Source organism: Microcebus murinus, chromosome 2 (assembly GCF_040939455.1).
Source record: "Microcebus murinus isolate Inina chromosome 2, M.murinus_Inina_mat1.0, whole genome shotgun sequence".
NCBI classification, from domain to species: domain Eukaryota; kingdom Metazoa; phylum Chordata; class Mammalia; order Primates; family Cheirogaleidae; genus Microcebus; species Microcebus murinus.
Genome location: NC_134105.1, coordinates 100,179,114 through 100,202,994, shown reverse-complemented (window position 1 = coordinate 100,202,994; position 23,881 = coordinate 100,179,114). Strand labels below are relative to the sequence as shown.

At 44.9% G+C, this 23,881-nt stretch overlaps 3 protein-coding genes across 4 annotated transcripts; 1 reads left to right on the top strand and 2 right to left on the bottom strand.

Moving 5' to 3' along the window:
- Positions 1 to 164: 164 nt before the first annotated feature.
- On the bottom strand, positions 165 to 12,570 carry SCNM1 (sodium channel modifier 1). 2 transcript variants are annotated; one of them, XM_076000119.1, is made up of 7 exons: positions 12,481 to 12,570; positions 2,603 to 2,673; positions 2,143 to 2,231; positions 1,948 to 2,045; positions 1,741 to 1,829; positions 816 to 1,001; positions 165 to 319 (listed from the first exon to the last, which is right to left on the bottom strand). In XM_076000119.1, exons 2-7 carry the CDS (start codon positions 2,617 to 2,619, stop codon positions 220 to 222), a joined length of 579 nt encoding a protein of 192 aa, XP_075856234.1. In that variant the 5' UTR covers positions 2,620 to 2,673; positions 12,481 to 12,570; the 3' UTR covers positions 165 to 219. The 2 variants fall into 2 exon arrangements, with proteins under 2 accessions (XP_075856234.1, XP_012623007.2); XM_012767553.3 differs by lacking the exon at positions 12,481 to 12,570 and adding an exon at positions 2,937 to 3,106.
- Positions 3,217 to 13,011, top strand: LYSMD1 (LysM domain containing 1). The gene is made up of 3 exons (XM_012767554.3): positions 3,217 to 4,036; positions 11,712 to 12,076; positions 12,487 to 13,011. Exons 1-3 carry the CDS (start codon positions 3,857 to 3,859, stop codon positions 12,623 to 12,625), a joined length of 684 nt encoding a protein of 227 aa, XP_012623008.1. The 5' UTR covers positions 3,217 to 3,856; the 3' UTR covers positions 12,626 to 13,011.
- A 693-nt stretch (positions 13,012 to 13,704) lies between these two features.
- Positions 13,705 to 16,490, bottom strand: TNFAIP8L2 (TNF alpha induced protein 8 like 2). The gene is made up of 2 exons (XM_012767556.2): positions 16,410 to 16,490; positions 13,705 to 14,786 (listed from the first exon to the last, which is right to left on the bottom strand). Exon 2 carries the CDS (start codon positions 14,752 to 14,754, stop codon positions 14,200 to 14,202), a length of 555 nt encoding a protein of 184 aa, XP_012623010.1. The 5' UTR covers positions 14,755 to 14,786; positions 16,410 to 16,490; the 3' UTR covers positions 13,705 to 14,199.
- Between the last annotated feature and the right edge of the window lie 7,391 nt (positions 16,491 to 23,881).

Here is a 23,881-nt window from a genome sequence, read left to right as displayed (position 1 = left end):
TTGACAGACTTATTAATAGGGCACTGAGCTGCATGCAGCTGACGCTTGGCATGACTTTGGTAGAAGGTGGGGGAAGGGTTATAAGTATGGGGAGCAGGGGACGAGTGACCAGGCTGAGAATGAACAGATCCTGAGATTGGACAACAAACCAGACTTGAGGAAAGTTAGATTCCCAGAACCCAACGTAGTTTACTTGTGAATGAATGGGGAAAGAAGGTGTCAGTCCAAAGGGAGATCAGGGGGTTCCTCCTCATCAGAGTCAAACTCAACATTTTCATCTTTTACCCATCGACCTCGTCCATCTGGGATCCATCCAGAGCTGGAAACATCAGAGAAAAGAGAATTGGTCAAGAAAGAAGTTTAGGCCGGGCGAGGTGGCTCACCCCTGTAATCCTAGCACTCTGGGAGGCTGAGGTGGGTGGATTGCTCAATGTCAGGAGTTTGAAACCAGCCTGAGCAAGAGCAAGACCCCGTCTCTACTATAAATAGAAATATGAATAGAAAGAAATTAATTGGCCAACTAATATATATAGAAAAAATTAGCCGGGCATGGTGGCACATGCCTGTAGTCCCAGCTATTCGGGAGGCTGAGACAGGAGGATTGCTTGAGCCCAGGAGTTTGAGGTTGCTGTGAGCTAGGCTGACACCACAGCACTCACTCTAGCCTGGGCAACAAAGCAAGACTCTGTCTCAAAAAAAAAAAAAAAAAGTTTATTAAAAAATTAGTGGCAATAAGAAAACAATTGAATAGGTTTGAAAAAAGAAAGGTCAGAGAAAAAAGACAAAATCTGAGGAAAGTGATTTGGCATATTCACCTTCGAAGGGTGAGGTAATGATCCAGGGCTCGTCTTCTCGTAGGGCTCATAGGTGCTGGGGCTGAGACAGTAGCTGACTCCTTTGCCTGTGGGTCAGCCCCAGGCTCAGGTTCCCTACTGATCTTCCCACTTTGGAGTTCAACCTCTGGGGGAAGACAGGAGACAGAAGGACCAGGGGCTTCTGATCTGGGTAGAGAAGAATCAGAGTCTATAAACACAGTAAAGAGCCAACTCTCCTACTCCCAACCTCAAAACAGTACTTCCTAAACTGTGATACTCAAGATACTAGTAAGTGTTCTACATAAAAAGGATTTTAGAATCATGAATTTGGGAAATGCTAGCTTAAAATTTTTAAAGTTCTTTTAATCTTAAGACTTTGTAGGCCAGGAGTGGTGGCTCACGCCTGTAATCCTAGCACTCTGGGAGGCTGAGCCTGGTGGATTGCTTGAGGTCAGGAGTTCGAAGCCAGCCTGAGCAAGAGAGACCCTGTGTCTACTATAAATAGAAAGAAATTAATTAGCCAACTAATATAAAAATTAGCCGGGCATGGTGGCACATGCCTGTAGTCCCAGCTACTTGGGAGGCTGAGGCAGGAGGATTGCTTGAGCCCAGGAGTTTGAGGTTGCTGTGAGCTAGGCTGATGCCACGGCACTCACTCTAGCCTGGGCAACAAAGTGAGACTCTGTCTCAAAAAAAAAGACTTTGTATAGCCCCTAAAATATACTAATGTTATTATTCTTGAAGTAGGATAACAAAGTACCATTTCCCAAACTTTATTTAAAAATCAAGAAATTCTCTTTTTCCTGAAATACAAACTAACATCTTCAGAACACTAATATTCCTCAGAATACAGTGTGGGAAACAATAATTTTACAGCCATCTATCTCCTGATCCTTCCTACTTCTGGATTTCCCATTCCACAGACCTGTACTTCCGGCGGCAGCAACTGTTATAGTGGGGAGCTCTGTGCAGAGCACTCTGGGTGATAAGTCGGGTCTGTGTTAGCAGAGGAGCCTGGTAAGGAGATGACAGACAGAGTCAGAGCCTTCAGAGCTAGAATGAAGTCAAAGCCTTTTAAGCCTGGCGTGTGCAGCAGGGTTCTGCCTAAAATACACCCTCCCCCTCTCATTACCTCAGCTTTTGTCTCTTCCCTTCTCAATTCATTCTGCTGTTTGGGATTTTGCTTCATTCCCTTTCCTGCCTGCTTCTTGCCATAGAAAAGCTGCAGGCCTGCAGAGAAAGGGAAAGAAAATTAAAAGCACCAAGAGTGGTTTGCAGAGATTTCAAGGGTTTATTCTCTGTCTTCCCTGTCTTCCCCTAAACTTACTGGACAGATGTTTCTTGCCTGCACGGTGGGTAGTCAGCATGGCCAGGGTGTCCAGTACAGGTCGGTGGGGACAGATGGCACAAGCAAAACTGGAGTGGGAGAGGGGATAATTGGTCTGGGGGTAGGGTTGTTGGGGCAGAGGTGCTGGGTGGGGGAGGTCCCTGCTGTAGCTCCCAGCCTATCTTAGCAGTCCTTTCCAAAGCTCAACTCCCAAGTCTCCTAATCCCCACCCTTTCCAGTCCTTACTCCCCGCCAAAGAATCCTAGATACTCCTGATCTCCTTAATACCAAAAGTTTGTTGAAGCCGAACGCAGTGGCTTCTCCAGTCCCAGTTACTTAGGAGGCTGAGGTGGGAGGATGGCTTGAGCCCAGGAATTCAAGGCCCATCTGGACAACATGGACAACACTGAAAGACCACCATCTCAGGAAACCCAAGGCTTGATCCACTTCTTGCCCTCACCGTCCATCCCGTAGCATCAGCGCCTCATCCTCTGGGATGTAACTGGCCAGGAGGTCCCCGACTCTTCGTCTCTGCAGTGGGTATGAGAAGTCCAGACGGGATCAATGGGATGGAAGGGAGGGATGAAAGGGGAATGGTAAGGATGAGGACTCAAATGGAATAAGGACCATGGGGAGAACAACAATCACAGGGCGAAGAAAGGGTCACTACCAAGCTCTAGTCGCCTGGCTACCTCCCGCACCCCTGAGCTGTTGCTAAAGCAACGAGACAAAGCTCCTTCACAGCCTTCAGAGAGCAGCTTCAGCTGCTCCAGACCCTCGCTGCTCACGCTTACTTTGAGCACATTGAGTTGACTCCAATCATCTCCTTCCCTCTTGAAAGACATCACGACTGCGAGTCTCAGAAATGAGAAATTCTGTCGCATCAGTTTTACCACTCCTCTAGGCCACCGTAGCAAGGTGCGACAGCTCTCCTTTTTCCGGTCTCTTTCTGGTCGGCCCCCGCACTTCCGGGGATGCACTTCCATGCATGCACTGCGCGATACCGAAAGCAGCCTCCAGCGCGCTGAGGGGGACTGCATTTCCTATGGTGCCATGCGACTCCACAAACGCGGAGCTTTCTGGGAAATGAAGTCTTTCTTTTTTTCCCCAAAGAGCTTGCCGCTCAGCTGATCCAGGCCCTTGCGAGGCGTTTGGAGGGACTAGAACCTAGATGTCGAGCAGGAATTTTTTGAGGGTGTGACCTATCTGATGCGGCGCGGGCCTTTGAGGATCTCTGAGTGGAAAGTGTACTAAAACGCTATCGTCGCGCGTTTCATTTGTGGCGACGGTCCACCTGGGGTGGGCCTGATTTGTTCTTAACCCTAGCAGACAAACCCCAGGACGGGGCGGTGCCGGAATGGGGGAGCGGCCCGAGACCAGGCTGCCAGACGTGGGAGCAAACTGAAGAAAGAGTGTTGAGGAGGGTGTTTAGAGTCCAAAGGTCAGAGGTCAGTGTAGCAAGGAGGGGTCGAAAGTAAGAGGGGTGGTAACTCAAGTAGGAACTGAATACTCAGGGGACAGATTTGTGGGTAAGGGGTCTGGAGGGAGGAGAAGCAAGGTGCTGGGCGTAGTGCCAGGGCAGGTGGGGAAGCTTGAGAAGAGAAAGGGGAAAGAAATACCCTGAATATCCATTCCAAGACTTCAGGCCCATCACTCTCAGTCATTTAGTGGAGCCCCCACCAGTTGCAACCCCAGGTGTCCTCAGGGTGAGGAGATGACTTCTCCCTCTAGACAGCCCCCAATCGGGGGATCAGGACTGCTTCAAGGGAGCCGGGCTCGTTCTTATGGAAGCCTGGTGCAATCGGCCTGCTCCCCAGTGAGGGAAAGACGCCTGGAGCATCAGTTGGAGCCCGGAGACACCCTGGCTGGACTAGCACTCAAATACGGGGTGACGGTGAGTCTTTCAGGATTGGGGTGCGGACAACAGTTAGAAGGGATTTAGTCCTCGAGAGAATGTAGTGGCCCTTTTAGGCAACCTCCTCCTAATTGTGTTGTAGTCTCTTCTGGCTTTACCTTTTTATTTTCCCATCTCAGTGTTGCACTGTCTGGTTTTATTTTCCCATCTCAGTGTTGCACTATTCCGATGGAGAGGATTAGCTCCTATTTATTATGCCAGAAACTATGCTAGGAGCTTTCTATACATTAGCCCATTTGACCCTCACATCCCTATCAAGTATACAATTATTGTTCCCTTTTTGTATGTGAAGAAACTGAGAATTATTTATTTATTTATTTATTTTTGAGACAGAGTCTCACTCTGTTGCCCAGGCTAGAGTGAGTGCCGTGGCGTCAGCCTAGCTCACAGCAACCTCAAACTCCTGGGCTCAAGCGATCCTCCTGCCTCAGCCTCCCGAGTGGCTGGGACTACAGGCATGCACCACCAAGCCTGGCTAATTTTTCTACATATTTTTAGTTGGCCAATTAGTTTCTTTCTATTTTTTTTTTAGTAGAGACGGGGTCTTGCTCTTGCTCAAGCTAGTTTCAAACTCCTGACCTTGAGCAATCCACCCGCCTCGGATTACAGGAGTGAGCCACTGCGCCAAGCCAGTAACTGACATTTAAATTGGTTAATCAATTTGACCAAGATCAAATACCTGAGTGTCAGAGTTGTGATTCAAACAGGTCTAACCCTTTTAACCACGCAGAAAATTTTTAATTGAGAGTGATGAAACATTTACAGCAAATAATGGAGAGCTGATTTTTAGTTCTAACTACTTAAAGTAGCCAGGCGTGGTGGGTCACGCCTGTAATTCTAGCACTGTGGGAGACCGGGAGAGCGAAGCGGGAGGATTGCCTGAGGTCAGGAGATCAGCCAGAATAACAGTGAGACCCCATCTGTACTAAAAATAAAAATAGCCGGGCGTGGTGGCTCACGCCTGTAATCCTAGCTCTCTGGGAGGCTGAGGCGGGCGGATTGCTCAAGCTCAAGGTCAGGAGTTCAAAACCAGCCTGAGCAAGAGCGAGACCCCGTCTCTACTATAAATAGAAAGAAATTAATTGGCCAACTGATATATATTTTAAAAAAATTAGCTGGGCATGGTGGCGCATGCCTGTAGTCCCAGCTACTCGGGAGGCTGAGGCAGAAGGATCGCTCGAGCCCAGGAGTTTGAGGTTGCTGTGAGCTAGGCTGACGCCACGGCACTCACTCTAGCCTGGACAACAAAGTGAGACTCTGTCTCAAAAAATAAATAAATAAATAAATAAGTAATTAGCTGAGTATGGTGGCATGTACCTGTAGTTCCAGCTACTTGGGAGGCTGAGGCAGGAGGATCACTTGAGCCTAGGAGTTTGAAGTTGCTATGGTCTAGGCTGATGCCACAGCCCAGGCAACAGAAAGGTGGTTGGGCGAGGTGGCTCACTCCTGTAATCCTAGCACTCTGGGAGACTGAGGCGGGCGGATTGCTCGAGGTCAGGAGTTCAAAACCAGCCTGAGCAAGAGCGAGACCCCGTCTCTACTAAAAAAAATAGAAAGAAATTAATTGGCCAACTAATATATATAGAAAATATTAGCTGGGTATGGTGGCTCATGCCTGTAGTCCCAGCTACTCAGGAGGTTGAGGCAGCAGGATTGCTTGAGCCCAGGAGTTTGAGGTTGCTGTGAGCTAGGCTGACACCAGGGCACTCACTCTAGCCTGGGCAACAAAGCGAAACTCTGTATCAAAAAAAATTAAAATAAATAAATAAAATTGATAAGGTTATCCACTCAACCCCTCACCCTGCACCAGCACCAGCCATATATTGTTCCATCACAAACAAATATTGAATTTAGCCAACATTTATGCTTATTGTATTTAGAGCTGTGTGGTAACTCTTGGGAGAGGAAAACATAAAAAAAATGTGTAGTTTCTGCCCTCATGTAATTCACATGAGAAATTGACAGGGACACAAATAATTTTAACTTATATCTCTAAAATCTGGCATAAGCTGGGTGTGGCGAATTTTAAATCTCTAAAGTCTGGCATAAGCTGTGCATAGTGGCTCATGCCAGTGACTCGGGAGGCTGAGTCAGGAGGATCACTGGAGGCCAGGAGTTCAAGATCAGCCTGGGCAACATAGTGAGACTCTGTCTCTAAATAAATAAATAGATAGATAGTCTGGCATAGACCCCAACCCACAGAAGCTTAAAATATGAGGGTTTTTTGTTTGTTTGTTTTGAAACAAGGTCTCACTCTGTTGCCTGGGCTAGAATGCAGTGGCATCATCTTAGCACACTTCAGCCTCTAACTCCTGGGCTTAAGTGATCCTCCTACTTCAGCCTCCTGAATAGCTGGGACATGCACCACCATGCCCAACTAATCTTTACATTTTTTTGTAGAGACAGGGTCTCACTATGTTACCCAGGCTTATCTCAAACTCCTGGCCTCAAGTGATCCTGCTTCAGCCTCCCAAAGTGCTAGGATTACAGGTGTGAGCGACGGTGCGTGGCCTTTTTTGTTTTTTAGAAATGGGGTCTCACTGTGTTGCCCAGGCTGGAGTGAAGTAGCTATTCACAAGTACGATCATAGCACACGAAGCCTCCACATACTGGACTCAAGTGATCCTCCTGCCCCAACCTCCCAAAGTAACTGGGACTATAGACATGTGTTACCGCACCTGGCTGAAAGATGTTTTTTGAATGAATGAATGAAAATGTGGCTAAGATCTCCACACGTGGAGATTGGGAGTACAGGAAAGAAAACATTTCAAGTAAAATAGTCCCCCCTTGGCCGGGCGCGGTGGCTCACGCCTGTAATCCTAGCTCTTGGGAGGCCAGAGGCGGGCGGATTGCTCAAGGTCAGGAGTTCAAAACCAGCCTGAGCAAGAGCAAGACCCCATCTCTACTATAAATAGAAAGAAATTAATTGGCCAACTGATATATATATAAAAAAAAAAAATTAGCCGGGCATGGTGGCTCATGCCTGTAGTCCCAGCTACTCGGGAGGCTGAGGCAGAAGGATCGCTCGAGCCCAGGAGTTTGAGGTTGCTGTGAGCTAGGCTGATGCCACAGCACTCACTGTAGCCTGGACAACAAAGCGAGACTCTGTCTCAAAAAAAAAAAAAAATAGTCCCCCCTTATTTGCAGGGGTTATGTTCCAGGACCCCCAGTGGATGCCTGAAACCATGGATGATACTAAACTCTACATATACAGTACTGTGTTTTTTCCTGTACATACATGCTTACGATAAGGTTTAATTTATAAATTAGGCATAGTATTCTTACACTTTGGGGCCATTATTGTGTAAAATAAGGGTTACTTGAGCATAAGCACTGTGATACTCTAACAGTCAATCTGATAAGATAGCTACTAAGTCACTAATGGTCACTGGCAGTATGGATATGCTAGGCAAAGGGATGATTCATGTCCCAAGCTGAACAGTGCAGGACATCGTGAGATTTTATCATGCTACTCAGAATGGCACACAATTTAAAACTTCTGAATTGTTTATTTCAAGGCCGGGCGCAGTGGCTCATGCCTGTAATCCTAGCACTCTGGGAGGCCAAGGCGGGCGGATTGCTCGAGGTCAGGAGTTCAAAACCAGCCTGAGCAAGAGGGAGACCCTGTCTCTAATATAAATAGAAAGAAATTATTGGCCAACTAATATATATAGAAAAAATTAGCCAGCCATGGTGGTGCATGCCTGTAGTCCCAGCTATTCAGGAGGCTGAGGCAGGAGGATTGCTTGAGCCCAAGAGTTTGAGGTTGCTGTGAGCTAGGCTGACGCCACGGCACTCACTTAAGGCTGGACAACAGAGTGAGACTCTGTCTCAAAAAAAAAAAAAAAAAAAAAAGAATTGTTTACTTCAGACTGTGGTACACTGAGGGTAAGGGGGGACTAATGTAGAGGGAATGGCCTAAGCAAAGGAAGTGGGTATGAAAATACAGGGCAGCCCCTAGGTCTCAGCAGGAACTTAAGAGGTATATAACAACGAAAACGGGGCTACCGGGGATTCAACAATTTATTTATATGTGTGCTTTTTAAAATTGTATAATTCATTTATATAAATATTCAACAATTATTTATTGAGGCCTTCTAATAGCTCTAAAATTTGTGAATACAAGAAAGCTCTGGAATCTAGTGAAGAAGAGTTTTAGGTTCTAGTTCCATGTTTCTGCTTCCTGTCTGAGTCACTTCCCCTGTCTGGGGTCTTGGTTTCCTCACCATTTGTAAAATGAAGAAAATGTGTTAAATAATGATAAGTACTTATTACCTACCTATCATTTAAGAAACACTTAGTATGTGCCAAGCGCTATACATGAATTATCGCATATTATCTTCCTAAAACTATGAGGTAAGTGTAACTATCCCCATTTAAAGATGAAGAAACCAGGGCTTAGAGAGATAACTTGCCAGAGACCACATGGCTAGTATAATTGGTAGAGCTAGGATTCAGACTAGGTTGTCTTCTTCTAAAACCCTCACTTTTAACTGCTTTATTATACTAGCTAGATTCTAAGGACCTTTCTAGTTCTTAAAGACTGTGGCTTGATGCCCTGTGACCCCTCTAGACAGTAATAAAAGCAACAAAATTCACGAATTAATTCATAGCATCTTGGAGCTAGAAAGGGACCTAGGATAATATCTAGGCAAAATAAATTTAATAGCATCAAAGCACTTGGCAAAATAATAGTAGAAAAGTGCAACCCAATTTTAACTTTTTTATTTATATTAATTCAGTTTTATTTTTCACACATTATAGTATAAGAGTTTATTAGTCAAGTTTATTGTAGTAGCCTTGACCCAGGGTAGAAAGAGCTTTAATATTTGACAGATATAAGAAATATCATTTTCCAAACATGTGCCAATATGGGGATGAATTTTTAGTAAAACTGGCTCTCTGGCTTCTGATAATAAAATACTAGTATACTATTTCTGCTGTTTCTTTTCTTTTCTTTTTTTTTTTTTTTTGAGGCAGAGTCTTGCTCTATCACCCCGGCTAGAGTGCAGTGGTGTTGTCATAGCTGACTGCATTCTCAAAGTCCTGGGCTCAAGTGATCCCATTGTCTCAGCCTCCTGAGTAGCTAGGACTACAGGCATGTGCCACTGTGTCCAGCTAATTTTTCTATTTTTAGTGGAGACAGGGTCTCCTATCTCCTAAGCACCACTCTTGCTTAGGCTGGTCTCAAACTCCTGGCCTCATGCTGTCCTCCCGCCTCAGCCTCCTTGAGTGCTGGGATTACAGGTGTGAGCCACCACGCCCAGCCTCTGCAGTTTCTGTATTTTATCATCTAATTTATTTTTTCATATAGCTTTAGCTTTATGAGCCCCTGCTATGTGCCAAGCTCTGTGTGATGCTAAGGAGCACCTCAGGGATACAGTGACAGCGAGTCACCATCCCTTCCCTTAAAGGACTCATAGGGTTTAAGCAAGGCAAATATTCAAAGAGGTGAATAACACTCTCTGGGAGGCCGAGGCGGGTGGATTGCTCGAGGTCAGGAGTTCAAAACCAGCCTGAGCAACAGCGAGACCCCATCTCTACTATAAATAGAAAGAAATTAATTGGCTAACTAATATATATAGAAAAAAAATTAGCCGGGCATGGTGGCGCATGGCTGTAGTCCCAGCTACTCGGGAGGCTGAGGCAGAAGGATTGCTTGAGCCCAGGAGTTTGAGGTTGCTGTGAGCTAGGCTGACGCCACGGCACTCACTCTAGCCTGGGCAACAAAGCAAGACTCTGTCTAAAAAAAAAAACCACAAAGAGGTGAATAACAGTATAATAGGATAGGTATTATTACAGCAATATTTATAGTATGCATTGGGAGCCCTGAAGAAAGTAACACAAAAGGGAGTGATAGTTGATGAGTAGATGTTTTCTAAGCAGAGAAGGGAATAGTGGGGAGGCATTTCAAGCAGAAGGAGTAGCATGAATAATCAAAGATCATGGAATGTTCAAAGAAAAGTAAAAAGTTCAGGATAGAAAAATGTATAGGTAGCAGAAGAAGAGAAATGAATCTAGGAATTTTCTTTGGGGGCTAGATTGAGAAAGTACTTGAATGCTAATTTGGATTTTATCTTTTAGCCAATGATGAGTCATAGGAGGTTTATAAGCAGGGTAGTGAGTTAATCCAATTTATTGTTTTTAGAAAGATAGATGCCAAGAGGAGAATGAGTAGAAATGGCGAGAGGAAGACCCGTTAAACTGTTGCAGTAACCCAGATGAGAAATAGTAAGGATCTCTTCTAAGCCAATTGCAGTAGCATGAAGGTGAGACCAGATGTGAAAGATTTTTGAAGCATTTTTATTGATCAGTTGGTATGGGTGATGAAAGGAAAGTATGAGTTAAGGATAATATTGATATTTCTACCTTGAAAGCCCTGGTAGATAGATGATGATGCCAGTCACTATATTCAGTAATGAATAAATAGGTAAATAGGTACAAAATAAATATTTGATTAGTGAAATTTTTTGTAGAGATGGGGACTTGCTATGTTGCCCAGGCTGGTCTCGAACTCCTGGTCTCAAGCAATCCTCTCATCTCAGCCTCCCCAAATGGTGGGATTACAGGCATTAACCACTAGCCTGGCCAAAATTGTTACTATTATAGTGTTTAAAGCATTTCCACAAGGAGTAAAAAGGTTGAGAATCCTAGTTCTAGCATTAACTTGCTAGATAACCTTCAGCAAGTAGCTTAACCTCTCCGAGCCTCTCAGTTCCTTGATTTTTTTTTTTTTTTTTGAGATAAGATCTCACTCTGTCCCCAGGGCTAGAGTGCAGTGGCATCATCCTAGCTCACTGCAACCTGAAACTCCTGACCTCAAGCGATCCTCCAGAGTAGCTGGGACTACAAGGCACTCACCACCATGCCTGGGTGATTTTTCTATTTTTTGTAGAGATGGGGTCTCACTCTTGCTCAGGCTGGTCTCAAACTCCTGGCCTCAAGCTAGCCTCCCACCTCAGCCTCCCAAAATGCTAGGATTACAGATGTGAGCCACTGCACTTAGCCCAGTTCCTTGATCTTTGACAATGGTTCTCAAAGTGAGGTCCAGGGACCCATAGGGGTCCATGAGACTCTTCAGGGAGGGGCCCACAACGTCTAACTGTTTTCACAGTAACAATAATAAGATTTTATTTGCCTTTTTCATTCTCATTTTCTCATGAGTATACAGTGTTTTCCAGAAGCTGCATGATGTGTGATATTGCAACAGATTGAATGTAGAGGCAGATATAACAATCCTGTTGTCTTCTGTTAAATTGGACATTAAAGTGAATTGCAAAAATGTAAAACAATGCTTCTCTATATTTTTTTTGTTTTGAAAAATATAGTTATTTTTCACTAAAATATGTATGTTAACATGTAATATATTATTTTTAAATACATTTAAAAAAATTTCTCAGCTTTGATAATACCTTAAATACTGATAGCTTTTCAATAAATAAAGGCTTTTTACCACAGTGATTTTTAAAAGGGCCCTAAGATCAAAAAGTATGAAAACCACTGATCTATAAAACAGGAACTATCAGCCCTCTGTTCTTTAGCTTGATTGTTACAGGGTTAAATAACTCTCTGTACAATCACTTTAAAAAGCTCAAGCTGCAATGTAAGATTGATCATTATTACTGTCATTAATTTTGGTAACTTTTTTTTAAAGATGGAACAGATTAAGCGTGCAAACCGTCTTTATACTAATGACTCCATCTTCCTGAAGAAAACCCTCTACATCCCCATCCTGACAGAGCCCAGAGACTTGTTCAATGGTTTGGATTCTGAGGAAGAGAAAGATGGAGAGGAAGAGGGACGCCCAAGTAAGGATGAAGTTCAGCCACACTCAGCTGAGAGAAAGAAACAAGAGATAGTTTCAGGACGTGCCAATGGTGAAGTCCTCCCTGCACCTGGCCAAGAACCCCCCACACCCATCCATGACCTCTCTGCATCTGATTTCCTTAAGAAGCTTGACTCACAGATCAGCCTGTCAAAGAAGGCTGCTGCTCAGAAGCTGAAAAAAGGGGAAAGCGGGTGAGTCTTGAACGGTTCATTATACATCCCTCCATAGACTCCTCCGTCCCTCCAGTCTTACTAACCACAGACACAAGTAAGTCAGCATAGTGCCAGCAGACGCAAGGTGATACCTTCCTCCCAGGTGGCCCCAAGACGATGAGCAGAGCCAATGGATACTGGAATGGGCAGAAGCAGCGGGAAACTGGGTTCTGTATTCTTTTTGGAGTAAAAACATTGACTGTTTTTAATGTCTAATCATCCTTGAAGGAGCATTAGGGTTAGGATTTATCCTGAGGGGATTCAGATTATCTTAGAGCAACCAGCTCATGTTAGGATAGGAAGACAGCTTCCCATGTACCTCTTCACTTGGCCCATTCTCAGGTTCTTCCTTTGATCTGTCACTCTTTCTCTCCTTTCCTCACCTGCAGGGTACCTGGGGAGGATGCAGGTCACCACCTGAGCTCCCCTCGGATGCAGCAACGAGCAGTCCTAGGTCCTGTGCCATTGACACGTACTTCTCGGACCCGGACACTACGGGACCAGGAGGATGAAATCTTCAAACTCTGATGTCCCCAGAACTGATTGAGAGAAGCAAGATGTTGAAGGAACAACTTGAGGGGGAGAGGAGCCCGAGGTGAGGCTCAAGGACATGGCTTCCCAGCCCGCCTCTCACCACTCCAGCCATCTTCCCCAGCCTCCTTCTCTGCCAGGAATTCCTTGGCCTGAGGGAGCTTTATGGGCAAGAGTAGAGGATGGGCACTAGACCCCTTCCTAATTCTGGACTGAATCTAGAGTTGTCCTTTAGATTCAAAAGTCTCTTTTTACATCCCTGCTGCCTTTCCTACCCCTTTCACCATTCCCTGGCTTTAGAGCAGGGAAGCACAGACTCCCCCTTAACTTCCTCTTCATCTCCAACTATGTTATCTAATTTATTTGGTGCTATATTGAACTAATATTTATTTGCTGTGTCCTATTCCTTCCCACTCTTAGCTGAAAAATGGGGTGTCGATAGCCCTGGGATGAGGGGAACCCGGGAACAGTGAGCCAGTGACTACTGGTTCCTCACCTTCCCACCTCCTCAGCCACACATGTTACTCAGCAGCAATCAGTGATCTAGCCCCATCCGCAGAGAATGGCAGACTGTGCCAGGCCTTTTCCTCAATCTCGAAGTAAAGGATTTGGGCTCAGTCTTGACTAACCAATTCCCTTTGACTTTTCCACAACTCTTGCTCTGAGAGAAGTAGCCTTGTAGGGACCTGAACTCTCCTTTCCAACAATTCACCCTTCTAACCTGTTCCTCTGCTCAGCCTGTGGTGGGGCTAAGGGAAGGAAGAATTTCCCTGCAGTTTGAAGAGGACAGTTGAGGAAATCTCTTTGTTATACTCTCTCCCCACCAGAGCCTGTCTGTCTATGCCTTGCTCCTCACTGTGTATTTATTTGCAATTTGTAGCACTGATATGTGGTACAGGTTTTTTTTTGTTTCTTAAACAGAAGTAGGCAAAGAACCTTAATGATACTGGAAATATGCCTCAGTCTTCTGTAGGAGGTGGTGAGAGGTGAGATGGATGGTGTTTTTATATACCTCCTTTCCTCTGTGATGATCGTAAGGTATAAGAAGCTGGAGAGATTAAACATTGAGCCCTGTGCATGTTTTAGTAGTTTTATTTCCCCTGAGAGAATCTCCCTTGCCCTCACCCCTTCTTTCTGCACTGTGAAACACAGCCTCTGGTATCTGTCCAAGCTCTGTCTCTAAGGGCCACCTTACCCCCTTCTGTCTTTAGTGTCCCTGGAGGGGTTATATAGGTTGTGCCCCCTCCCGTGGGTTCATAGAGGAGGGGCTTTCCCTGTTTCAGAAGTCCCTTATGGGAGAAATGGAGATCCAAGTATCACTTCGTCTTTTTCATGCAGCTCTGTTTCCTGTCCTGGGGCTACAGTGGGAGAGGGGCCTCACCCCTCAGCATTGCTCCTTCTCCACCAGCTGTTTGGGGGTGGGGTGGTCTCAGAGTCAAAGTGCTCTTGGGAAAGAATGAAGCCTGAGGATTGAAAAGCATTAGTGCAGATGAGCAGGGTTAGGAAGCCCATTGTCTGTTGTTTCTCAGTCAGCCATTTTGCCAAGGTGAAATGTGCTAGATTTGGGGCTCTCAGAGCTTCCCTTCATCCAGCAGCTTCCTGAGCCCATCACAAATCTTGCCACGGTGCTGAGTGAAGTCAGGCCCATAGAGGGCCGTGAGCAGGTCTGGGTCAGAAAAATGATCAAACACGTGGCGGATGCGACCGTGTGACTTGGGTGTGAGGTGGTGCTCCACTAACTTCAGCAGCACATCCCGGCACTCGGTCAGTTTGCCCGCCAGAACAGCAGCCTCGAAGGTGAAGTCCACCTCGCCAAAGCTAAGTGCCGTCATGGCTCCCTGCCGCAGCTTGTCTCGAAAGTGGGTAGCCAGGGCCAGCTCACTGGGGCTGAAGCAGCCGCTGCGGTGGAGCACAGCCACCTTGACAGCCACCTTGATCAGGTCCTTGATAACCCGCTGGGCCTGGGGCCTGCTGTGCGTGTACTCCTTAGATACACGGTAGAGCTCATCTAGCACCTCACTGCTTGTCTCATCAATGAAGAGATGAGCCACAGACCGACCTGCCATCTTACTCAGTAGCTTCTTCTCTGCTTGCAGTGCCAGACTCTTTGAGCTGAAGGACTCCATGGTTCCTGGGAACTCGGGTATGTGGTCAGTCACTAGAAGAAGAAAGGCCACAAGCTTCCTTAGAAAGAAAGAAACGGCTTTTCCCCTTTCTGTTGCTTCTTTGGTTTCTATCTCATCATCTTTGTTTGTCATCTCTTTCCCATGGGGCTTCCTCGTTCCCTGTTCCTGCTTTTTCCCTTTAGTGCTGTAGGAAATCTTGATCTCCAAAACAGCCTAGGAGGACAGTGATGGCTCTGGCTGGAGGAATGTGAGCACACAGGAGGCTGGCCTACCGTGAGCTCAGTCTCAAGGGGAAGCAGACTATTGCTGCTGCAATGGAGAAGGTAGGGCTTACCTGGCAGATAATTCTTACAGCTACCATTTGTGAACACTGACTATGTACCATACATCTATGAGGTATAGGTATTGCTCTCCTTATTTTACAGTGTGCAAACTGAGGCTTATGTTAAATAATATACCTGAGATCAAACGCAACTATTTTTCTGACCCAAAAGTTCCTGTCAGCTAGTGTGCCGTATTGCCTTTAAAGAATGAAGAAACATGGGAGTCCCAAGAGTCTTAATGAGAATAATAATTAACATTTACTGGAGACCTACTATGTGCCAAGTGCTGTATGTGAATCGTCTTGGTTTTCTCAACCCTCTGAAAGGTAGGTATCCTCATTTTGTGATGAGAAAACTGAAGCTAAGAGAAATTAAGCAATTTGGCCCAAGTCACTAGTAAATGATTAAAATGGGCTTAAAAACACATAATCCAAAGAAATCTCCTTCCTTGGAATGCGCTCAGTGAGGCTGAAGCGCACTGAGGAAGCCTGAGAAACAAGCACCTCAAGCAGGGTAGGCAACACTAAAGGTCTACAGTCTTCTGCTGTTTGAACGGAGGGCCCTTCTGGTGGCATATCAGCTGCACATGTCCAGGGTTCTCTCCCCATGGTGTTCGCCTGTGGTTCTTCTGGTTGTTTTGCTTCTTACTTCCCCCTCCCCTGCTCCGCAGGATGTGGCTGTGACCGCAGTGAGGAGCAGCCTTATCCTCTCCCCCAAACCAAAATGGGAGTCTGAAGAGGCAGGGGAGACGGGTAACCATGGGGGTTTCTTGCCCAGCCAAATCATTCCAGTGGGAGCCTAGAACTTTGTTTTGCTCCCAGCTTGCCCTGGGGCTTTCTGGGCCATGCTCCCCAGCCGGAAGAGGAGATTGCTCCATGTGAGCCTTCCTTCCTCCTTGGCCTTCCTTTTACCCAGCTCTCCATTGCCTCCGTTACCATCTCATATTTGGTCCACTCCTCTCCCTCTCCCTGTTTCAGTCTCCCTTTTTTTCTTATCTGGGTCCTCACTGTGATCCTCCGGCCTGGCCATGCTTTCCCTCTGGCCCTTACCAGTGGATCTCCATGTCTCCTGAGATTTCCTGGCATTTCTCTGTCACACACCCGGATCCATCCCCATATCTCAGCCCTGCCCCCCGCTCCCTTCCCAAACCAGGTCTTTCTTTTAGAGGCTGCCTTGCCTCCCGAGGGAAAACTAAGCTCTACAGGGGACTCAAGAATTCTACAAGTGACAGTTTCCCAATATGGCAAGCTAAGGCTGAATGAGCTAGGGACCCTTCTGCCACCATCACCCCTGAAGTCTACCCTTCCCCTTCTGTCATTGCTGGTCCCTCACCTGCTGTGCTGGGTGCCAGTCTTGCCTTGGATGTTCCCGGAGAGGTGACAGAATGGAGAAGCTCCCAAGTGAAAGGCCCTTTGGCTTGGCCCCACCCCTTGAGCCCCGCCTTCCTACTCTGCTCAACCTCCGGTTCATCACCACTGTCACTAAGAAGGCCTATGGCCCAAGAGCAACCTAGAAAAAGTCTTGACAAAAGTAAAAAAAAAAACCAAAAAAACAGAATTTGCGGGGAAAGTCTTGATTCTTGAGGTGGGGAGGAGAGTTTTGCACATCCTTGCTCTCAAATTATCTCCTTTCTTTACTTGCTGCCCAGTTCCTTGAGATCCTGTCCTTATATTTCTACAGCACTGGATAGAATGTAGAGTCCAAACTGCTAGGGTGGGGGTCAGGAGGGAAAGTTCAGAAAATTGAAGGGTGGTGCTGGGGGGCAATGTTACCACAGCATATTCTTCCAGTGCCTGGCAGGTAGGGGCACAGACTATCCCCCCTCTTAATACCAGAGGGAGGAAGGTAGTGGGGCCAGGGCTGCTGAACCTCATGTGACCAGCAGGTGTCAGCACAGCACTGAACCACTAGAGGAACAAGCTTACTGAGTTTGTAGCCGCTAAAGTGATAGAAAAAGGAGAGGGAAATCACAATTGTTGAATGAGGCGAAAATATTTACCACCAAGAAGCTTACAGGCAGAGCACAGTGGCTCACACCTGTAATCCCAGCACTTTGGGAGGCGAAGGCAGGCGTATCACTTGAGGCCAGGACCAGCCTGAGCAAGAGCAAGATCCTGTCTCTACAAAAAAATAGAAAAATTAGCCAGGTGTGAAGGTGCACCCTGTAGTCCCAGCTACTCAGGAGGCTTAGGCAAGAGGATCACTTGAGCCCAGGAGTTTGAAGCTGCATTGAACTAGCTGCATTGTACTCAAGCCTGAGCAACAGAGTGCAACACTGTCTCAAAAAAAAAAAAAAAAAAAAAAAATCTTAACAACCTGGTCAGAGAGGAAGACTTAAGTATAGATAGCTGTAATGCAAGTGAAACAATGCCGTTACTTAAATAGAGGTTTAAAGAATCATGAGAGTAAAGAAGCTTAGATTAATTCTGATAGGGCCGAGGAGGTAGGCTTGGAAGGATGGATTCAATTATTTAAGAGCCAGAGATGGGAAAGAAATGCTTCCCAGGTGATAGGGGCAGGAATAAACACAATACAGGGCATTCTCAAGAAGTAGTGATTTATTTTATACGTCTGGAGCACAGGCTGTTTAAGAGATAACTGAAGGAAAAAGGTCGGGCGTGGTGGCTCATGCCTGTAATCCTAGCACTCTGGGAGGCCAAGATGGGCAGATCATTTGAGCTCAGGAGTTCAAGACCAGCCTGAGCAAGAGCAAGACCCCATCTCTACTAAAAAATAGAAATTAGATGGACAACTAAAAATATGGAAAAAATTAGCCAGGCATGGTGGCGCATGCCTATAGTCCCAGCTACCTAGGAGGCTGAGGCAGGAGGATTGCTTTGAGCCCAGGAGTTTGAGGTTGCTGTGAGCTAGGCTGACAGCACTCTAGCATGGGCAACAGAGTGAGACTCTGTCTCAAAAAAAAAAAAAGAGAGAGAGAGATAACTGAAGGGAAAAGACTAGATCGTGGTGGCAAGCCTTAAAGAAGTTGCTCAAGAGTTCAGACTTTTCCTATAGGCAGTGGGGCAGCATTAAATGTGTGTGATCAGGGGAGTGAAATAATTAACTCAGTGGGAATGTGTTGGATGCTTCAGTAAATTTTTAGCTGAGGAAAGGGCATACTTAAAGGAATTGATCAATGGTTTACTTAATCACAAGATGAGAAGCCATAAGAGACCTAAGGATTTGGTGATTTTACAAAGTAAGTTCTAGAATGAGAAGGATTGGGAAGTTGGTTGGTTGTAGAAAGTTAAAGAGTAAGTTGAGGTTCAGAAGGAGACAGCATACCACTGACTCCAAAGCCATTGGTTCTCTTCCTTGGAGATAGTAGCTGGGTCTCAGCTCCTTTCTGTTCCACATCTCTCTTCATCACTCCCAGGTGCCAGAGCTGAGGGTCCTTCATACAGCTTGGATTAGAAAATGTTGATAACTTTTTTAAGGAGTTTGGTGTCAAAGGGTTGAAGAGAAATAGAAAGCTTAGGGAGATGGAAAGCTGGATTGAGAGAGGGACTATGTTTAGCTTTTAGTTGAGAATGTTTGTAGGCTGAGAGAAAGAAGCCAGTGGAGAGAGGAAGGCTTAGAAAATGCAAAGGGGAGGGAATGGTTATGGAGTAAGGTGTGGGGGCAGATGGAAAAGAATGGACTAAGAGTTTAAGGGAGGGAAGTGAGAAGTAAAAAAGGGAGCTAGCATTTGTTGAGTTTACTCTGTTGGATGTTATGTGAATATCTCATTTAATCTTCATTTAATACCCTCATTAATTAAATGTCACTATATCCTTTGTGCTGAGGCTTGAAGAGGTTACATAACCTGTCTTTTAGTTACAAAGGCAGAAAATGGTGGAATGAAGACCTTTTGTGATTCTCAAGCCTATATTTTTTTCTGATAATTACCTGAAAAGGTTATGAGGTAATAACATCAATCTCGTAATGAATGTGATAACAGTCTACTTCTGCATGCTCTATCAATACACTGATCACACACTTTGGGGACAAGACTAGGTTGGACTACCAAAATCACAGGAAAAGTAAAAATCCTTTTTGTAAGAAATGTATAGTTGGAAAATAAAAATAAGGGAATGAAAATGCAAGAAGATGCAAATATAGTAAGAACTTCTGAATCCAGAATTCTGCTAGTAACTCTGTCTACTTTCCTCTCCAGCTTCAATTCATGTCTGTCCCATCTTGTAGTCTGCTCTAGCCATGTTGGAATTCTCTTAGTTCCTCTAATACTTGGTGGTATGTCTCTTTTTCTCCCCCACCTCCTACCCTCCCCTTCTTCCTCCACTCTAGGCCTTCCCACTTCTTGTCCCTCTGCCTAGAACTCTCTTCCCATCCTCCTCCCTGTCCCATTAATTCCATTAGACCCCTCTAGTAGGTAGTCCCATAAAACCACATACCTTATTGTAATAATCACCCTTCACTGTAACTTGCAACATTATTAACTGCCTTACTACTAGACTGGAAGCTCCATGAGGGCAGAGGTTATGTTTTAGTTTCTGCACAGTGCCAAGCACATACTGTGCTCAATAAATATTTGCTGAAAGATGGCCAGGCACAGTGGCTCAAGACTGTAATCCTAACATTCTGGGAGGCCAAGGCAGGAGGATCCCTTGAGCTCAGGAGTTCAAGACCAGCCTGAGACCAGGAGTTCAAGAGTGAGACCCTGTCTCTACTAAAAATAGAAAAACATAGCTGGGCATGGTGGCACACACCTATAGTCCCAGCTCCTTGGGAGGCTGAGGCAGGAGGATCGCTTGAGCTCAGGAGTTTGAGGTTGGAATGAGCTATGATGACGCCACTACACTCTAGCTCAGGTAACAAAGTGAGACTCAATCTCGAAAATAAATAAAATAAATAAGTAAATGCCAAAAGAATAAATTCAAAACATATCCAAGGCTGAGCTCAATGGCTCATGCCTATAATCCCAGCACTTTGGGAGATTGGGGCAGTAGGATTGCTTGATGCCAGGAGTTCAGACCCGACTGAGCAACATAACAAAACCCTGTCTCTACAAAAAATAGGAAAATTACTCGGGCATGGTGATGCATGCCTGTAGTCCCAGCTACTCAGGAGGCTGAGGCAGGAGGATCCAGGATCACTTGAGCCTAGAAGTTTGAGGTTGCTGTGAGCTATGATGACACCACTGCACTTTAGCCTGTAAACAGAGCTAGAGTGTCTAAAAAAAGAAAAATGAAAGAAAGAAAAGAAAAAACAGCTCTAAGAATCAGGAACCAGGAGATAAGAGGAAAATGGTAGCAACATAGCAGTCACACGTAATAATGTTCATTTACTTCACTCATGGGGAAGTCTCTCTTTTATTATCTCGTAATCTATTCCCATTTCTAGTAATCTCTGAACCTATAGCATATAATTAGCAGCAAATTAAAATAGGAAACAGGAGTTTTTAAAGGCAAGAACACTGAAAAAAGAAAGAAAAGAAAAGCAAGAAGCTAACAAGGAGAATTAAAACAGATAACAAGAGAAGACTAGGAATACAAGCAGACAATTGAAAATGACAGTCTTTTAGTCCACGTAGAGGAGGAGCAAACAGTAATAACTACATATGTCCTAGGCTTTGGGCTTACTATTTTCCTGGATGATTAAGTTCACATTGCCAGGCGTGGTGGCTCACACCTGTAATCCTAGCACTCTGGGAGGCAGAGGTGGGCAGGGTGGATCGCTCGAGGTCAGGAGTTTGAAACCAGCCTGAGCAAGAGCGAGACCCTGTCTCTACTAAAAAGAGAAATAAATTAATTGGCCAATTAAAAATATATAGAAAAAATTAGCCAGGCATGTGGCATATGCCTGTAGTCCCAGCTCCTTGGGAGGCTGAGGCAGAAGGATTGCTTGAGCCCAGGAGTTTGAGGTTGCTGTGAGCTAGCCTGATGCCATGGCACTCTAGCCCAGGCAACACAGTGAGACTCTGACTCAAAAAAAAAAAAAAACTATTAAAAAAAAAGTTCACATTGCTGCCTCTGAGTAAGCAAAAAATAGTTAAATGATGGTATCTTAAATGTGTGAGACACATTTGAGTTTACAGAACATTTCATCTATATTATCTCACTCAATCCAGAGAGGTAGGCAGAAAGGTAACATGTCCACTCACAGATGACAGACTCAGCCATAGGAATAAGTGGTTTATCCAAAGCCATTCTCCAGAGGTAGAGCTAGCTAAGTCTTAATGACTCCAAATTGTGTTGTTTCCACTATATAATTCACAGGAAATTAATAATACCTTTAAAAATAATCTCCATTTGGAACAGAATGAAGATGTTTTGCACTTAATTGGATAAACTTCAGTTGTCTGGAAAAATATTCAGAAAGGAACAGTCCTGTGTTTGGTTTAGCTGAGGTTTCACCATAGTTAGGATCAGTACTCATATCAGTTCAGGAAGAGAAAGTTTAATGTGATTTAAAGCAGTCAAGCAGGACTTCAGCTTGACATAGCTGAAGATAGTTCACAGCTTTTAATTTTCTTTTTTTATTTTTGGTTTTAATCTTCGAGGCACTTATTCTTCCTCTACTTACTGTATGCCAGGCATTATGACTAAGTGCTGGGGTTAAAAACTAAATAAAAGGCAGGCTGGCATGGTGGCTCACACCTGTAATCCTAGCACTCTGGGAGGCCGTGGCAGCCGGATTGCTTGAGGTCAGGAGTTTGAAACCAGCCTGAGCAAGAACGAGACCCTGTCTCTACTATAAAAATAGAAAGAAATTAATTGACCAACTAAAAATGTATACACAAAACATTAGTCAGGCATGGTGGCGCATGCCTGTAGTCCCAGCTACTCGGGAGGCTGAGGCAGGAGTATTGCTTGAGCCCAGGAGATTGAGGTTGCTGTGAGCTAGGCTGACGCCATGGCACTCACACTAGCCTGGACAACAAAGTGAGACTCTGTCTCAAAAAACAAGGAGTTTGAGACCAGCATGAGCAAGAGTGAGACACCGTCTCTACTAAAAATAGAAAAATTAGCTAGGTGTGGTGGTGCACGCCTGTAGTCCCAGCTACTTAAGAGGCTAAAGCAGGAGGATTGCTTGAGCCCAGGAGTTGAAGGTTGCTGTGAGCTAGGCTGACATCATGGCACTCTACTCAGAAAAACTGAGTGAGACTCTGTCTCAAAAAAAAAAAAAAAGAAAGAAAGAAAGAAAAAAGAGTCACTTGGATTTGTCCTTTGAAATAACTCTTAGATTCATCCATTTTTCCCTAAACCCAATCCTATCATCCTTATCTGATTGCCCCTCTCCCCTCATCCTTGGACCTCCCTGTCTTCTTGCTAGCAGGTCTGTCTATTGCTAATAAAAAAACAAAACAAAATCTGACAAATTATGCCTTTATTCTGGAATTTAAAATGGCATCCTACTTATATCAGATTATTTCAACCTACTTACCTTTGCATTCCAGGCCTGCCATAATTTGTCTTCTTTTTTCCTTTTCCCTGTCTCCTATTCCTAACTCCTACAAATCAGCCTCATAGAACCTTTCGCTATCTATGTTTCAGGCCCCATGCTCACCAAGTAAAATCTTTTGCTTAAACTGTGTCTTTCTTTGGAACATTTTCTTCTTTCTTTTGTACCAACCCAACTCCCACACCAAAGTTCTCTTGTATTCCATGATAAAATGTATCCATCATCTTTTTCTAGGGTGATCATAGAGAATATTTATTATCTTTTCTTTACATTTAAGAATTTATGCTCAAAGTAGCCTTTTTTGAGACTTAGTATTGCTTTTTTTTTTTTTATTTTGAGACAGTCTCACTCCGTTGCTTGGGCTAGAGTGCCATGGCATCAGCCTAGCTCACAGCAACCTCAAACTCCTGGGCTCAAGCGATCCTCCTCCCTCAGCCTCCCGAGTAGCTGGGACTAGAGGCATGCACCACCATGCCCAACTAATTTTTTCTATATATATATTTTTAGTTGTCCAACTAATTTTCTATTTTTTTTAGTAGAGATGGGGTCTCGCTCTTGCTCAGGCTGGTCTCGAACTCCTGAGCTCAAATGATCTGCCCACCTCAGCTTCCCAGAGTGTTAGGATTACAGGTGTGAGCCACCTCGCCCAGCCAGTATTGCTTTTTAATCATTTAGTACGTGTAAATATTATTTTATTCAAATAGATGGTCATTTGCTTAAAGACTGGGAGCACATTCCACAGTGGATTGTGCAGTAGATTGTGTCTGAAGTAAGTGTTTAATACTTATTGGATTGTATTGAGCTTTGAGCTGGGCCCTAAAACTTTAAATGAATTATACTGTAATCCCCACTCACTAATCTATTCAATAAGCAGATATTTGAGTACCTAAACCCTGTGCTAGGAGCTGGGGAGATTTCTTTTAACCTCTTAGTGCCTGTGTATTCGGAGGTGTCTTTCTCCCAAAACTTCTTTTCAGCCTATAAAACAACCCCAACTGTCTGTCTGCTGAATTGCCTTGGACCCAAGATCCCTCAGCAATTAATCTTGTGTAGGTATTTATTGTTCCATTGTTTCTGATCCTGTTTATCTTACTGGTTCACCTGTCCTTAGATCTGTGTCTGTCTGTCTCAGTGTGTATATATGTGTTTGTGTGTGTGTTTATGTTTCTTGCTTACTGTGAGGCTTAGCCTTGTTGGTGATGCTACCCACTTTGATCTCAGTCCAGTTAAAGCTGTCCTAGCAGTGGCAATTCCCTGCCCCTCCTTTCCTCTAGTCCAGAGACTAAAATGTGGGTGGAAGTGCTCACTCAGATAAAACTATCTGAGAATACCAATGTCTCCCAGGCCACCCACTTTCCTGGGAATTTTGAGAATGTCTTTTGTCCCAGCCCCACACAGGG